General features: G+C 39.3%; 1 protein-coding gene across 3 annotated transcripts in view; it reads left to right on the forward strand.

Annotated features, from left to right (window-relative positions):
* Positions 1 to 3,446, forward strand: part of LOC101857164 (delta-type opioid receptor) — a gene marked incomplete at its 3' end in the record, with an annotated part of 101,242 nt that overhangs the window by 83,881 nt on the left and 13,915 nt on the right. Inside the window, 1 exon segment of one of the 3 annotated variants that reach the window (XM_035973435.1) lies at positions 937 to 1,508. In XM_035973435.1, coding sequence (XP_035829328.1) covers positions 1,437 to 1,508 — 72 coding nt within the window. 3 annotated transcript variants of the gene reach the window in all.

A 3,446-nucleotide genomic window follows, 5' to 3' on the forward strand; every position in this document is an offset into this window, starting at 1 on the left:
TACACACACACACACACACACACACACACACACACACACACACACATCCACACACAATAAGGGAGAACAGTTCCAGAAAGTTCCCACGTGTGCTGGGAATGCACATCATGAACGTAGTATATTATTTTTTTATTCCTCTTCCAACAGCACGTATGGTCAGAAGCCCCAGTTATTTCCATTTTGGGTAACTGTGCTACGTCAAATCGCGAGTTATGATAAGAATATTATGTATTTGAAAGCATTGTTGTTCATTGAATTGGCCTGTATGTATGCTTAAAACGTTGATTTATATAATAATATATTTTTGTTTGCCGTGAAGCGCCCAGCGCTACGAGGGAGAGGGGATCCACACGTGATATTCATTATCGATTTAAGGAAACGAACAACAGGCTAGTTATGAGTCTATTAACGACCTTACTTTTCTCACGCAGAATCGACAGGTGGGGTTGTTGGGGGTGGCCTTGCTTCTGTATTTCCCTTTGTTGTTTCTGTCTATCTGTCTTACTTTTTCCGAGTTCTAGATCTGAATGACCAGTCTTGTGTCGATGTGCTTTTCCCAACACAATACGACCGTTTTCGTGTCGGTGGGCTCCTCGTTGCTCAAACAAACTCATAATCGGGCGGCCGTCAAATACTTCCCACTATGTCCTATCTTTGACTATCTTCTTGACAATATTCCTTAATATCTCTCCTTTTTTTTGTGCATCACTTTGAATAGTCTTCAATACAAGACTTTATTTCTGGGACAGAAATAATAACTAGCTCCAGGAGAAAAAGCTCTGAATTGAAGACTATTCGAAATCAAGTGTGTATATTATGAGCTGTGAGACCAGAAGGTGCCACGCCGTAGGGAACTTGAACGAGGACACGACCTGCGAACAGCCCAGCAGCAAAATAATAAACGATAAAAGCAAACCTGAAAACGTCAAAACATCCGCCGGGAAAAGGGAACAAAAAACCCATACCAAAAAACCTACCCCTCCACCACGTCCACGTGCTGCCAGCCACGTGAACCTACTCCGCTCACACGAGAGGTGGGCAAAATCCGAATAATCTATAAGGATAACCGGATAATTCTCAATAAAACATAATCTGAATTTAGACTCTCAACTCTCTTTCCTTACCCGTTTGCCGAAGTGGATGCACCCTTTTATTGAAGTAGTGTAACCCGTTTGTCGAAGTGGTTCTAACCCATTTGCCGAAGCGGTTCATATCATAATATTTGCGGAAGAGATGCCTAATACATTATCCGGATTTTGCTAAAGCGACTCATTGCCCAGCCCTATATTCGCTGACGACGACCGTTCGCGTGCGTCGAGCCTGCTCACAGACACTAACCACAAAATGCTTGGAATAAATTAAACGTGGCTAGCGGTTCTTCTCATCATGCCGCACTTCAGCTTGTGTCGGTGACGTTTGTTGGAGTTCATCACGCGATGGGAAAACAAGTGACCTTCGAGCAAGATGGTGGACCCGGAGTATTACTTAAAGCAGAGATACAGTTTCGTGTGAGTTTACATTCGAATGAGTATACGTCAATGGATGATTGAGAACGAAATTGGTTCTCACCATCATTGACTCATCGATCAGTATAGAGGAACAGCTCACACTGACAGTACTGCGGGTTTTTCTAGAAAGTTTGTTCAAGTTTTTCACACAGGACGACCCAACAGTCTTGGATTTGGAGATCAGATTGGATTTCTTTCTGTTTGAACCCGAACCCCCTCCAGGATTACCTCATAAACATTGAGGAGAGGGTATGTTGTTCTCGAGAAGACTTAGAGAATTCACACAGTTTTTGTTTCATAAGTACAATATCAATTAATTAATTTTTTTTACACAGAAACCACCCGTCCTTCACTCAGACGAAAAAACCCATCTAAACTGTGCTTCTTGTAGTTGCTTAGTAATAGTAAGTCTAATAATAATGATAATAATAATTATTATCAACAACAACAATAATTATAATAATAATAATGATAATAATAGCAGTTGTAGTAATAGTAATAGTAATAACAACAGTAATAAATAAAACTGATAATAATAATAATAATCATAATAATTGCTTTGAAATTCGTTAGTTTCTGACTAAGTTTGACAATCAACAGTCGCTTCACAAGTTGTGAAAATTTTTACCACGTTTCCTACTGTTAATACCAAAAGGTACAACCGACATGCTGCAAATTGAATTGACATAATTCTGAGGTTTAACTTAAGCAGGACTGTTTGAAAAGTACGTTTCTGTAAACAAACAGACTTGATGAAAAGACATGAACAAGTCTGTCACCCTCGGGAGTAACCTAGTACTATTCGTGCGTCGTGTTTTTACTATTATATCCATACGACGTGGGGAACTCTGTACCACCACTTAACCCTATCCGTACGCCGTGTTTTTACTATCGTATCCATACTACGTGGGGAACTCTGTGCCACCACTTTCCAAAGAGGAAATTTACTCGGTAATCCGATCCATACGCTTTGCATAGCAGTCTGTCCAACAGTTGTTTTTTTTAGAAATACTAAAAGTTTCAAAGAGATCATCGAACTAGAAGCATTCTAAAATTTGAAGAATACAACCCCTGGGGTACAAAATGACCCCAGGGCGTACGGATATTGTTGACTCACTTTTACATTTTCCGGAAATGTTACCTTGCGATACTGAGGGGAGAAGCGAGTGTCTTTGTCTTGTTTATTATTGTATCATCTGTTACATGATGTTGTTATTGTAAATGTTTCTCTGACCACCCCCCCGCCCCCTCTGTCCATCCGAGGACCTGCCCCTCCCTCTGCGTCTGATTTCTGGGTGAATGCCTTCGCTGTTATATTAGCGGATGGTAGTCTTAACAGGTGATGCTCAAATGATTAAGAACTTAGCACGACATGGTTGGGTTTTTTTTTCAGTTTTGCGTATTCTTGGCATAGTTGAAGAAAAAACTAATTCAAGTACTACATAAATAAGTCGCTTTTATTTATTTTTAGGTGTTAGATAGGACAATTTCCTTACTTTTTAACCTCAGATATATTCTACAATGCAGTTTAAATCAACAACAACAACAGCAACAACGTGCCAAGCAACATTTTATCCACATTCTTGAACTATCGAAAGGTGATTCTCCCCATAAACTTGAATCATTTAGTCTCCAACGGACTATGCGTTTGCAAAACAACTGTTTACGTATTCCAAAACGTTCCTAATCAAATGCTATTTTAAAAGAATCCCAGGACCTGGGGCAATAACACCTTTAAAAAATCTTTGATTTTGTCTAACAATGACTCTCTGATTATTAAACGCATGTTTTGAGAATGTTTAGTTTAAAAAGTGTAATTGTTTTTTAAAAAAATAAAAATTGATTTGTTCTAACAATTAATGGTCCGGAAGTTTATGGGGGTTTTGGGTTATTGATATTTTTAAAAATAAATAATCCGGGGGGGGGGGGGGGGGGGGG

The sequence above is a fragment of the Aplysia californica genome, unplaced genomic scaffold, assembly GCF_000002075.1.
Source record: "Aplysia californica isolate F4 #8 unplaced genomic scaffold, AplCal3.0 scaffold01225, whole genome shotgun sequence".
NCBI lineage: Eukaryota > Metazoa > Mollusca > Gastropoda > Aplysiida > Aplysiidae > Aplysia > Aplysia californica.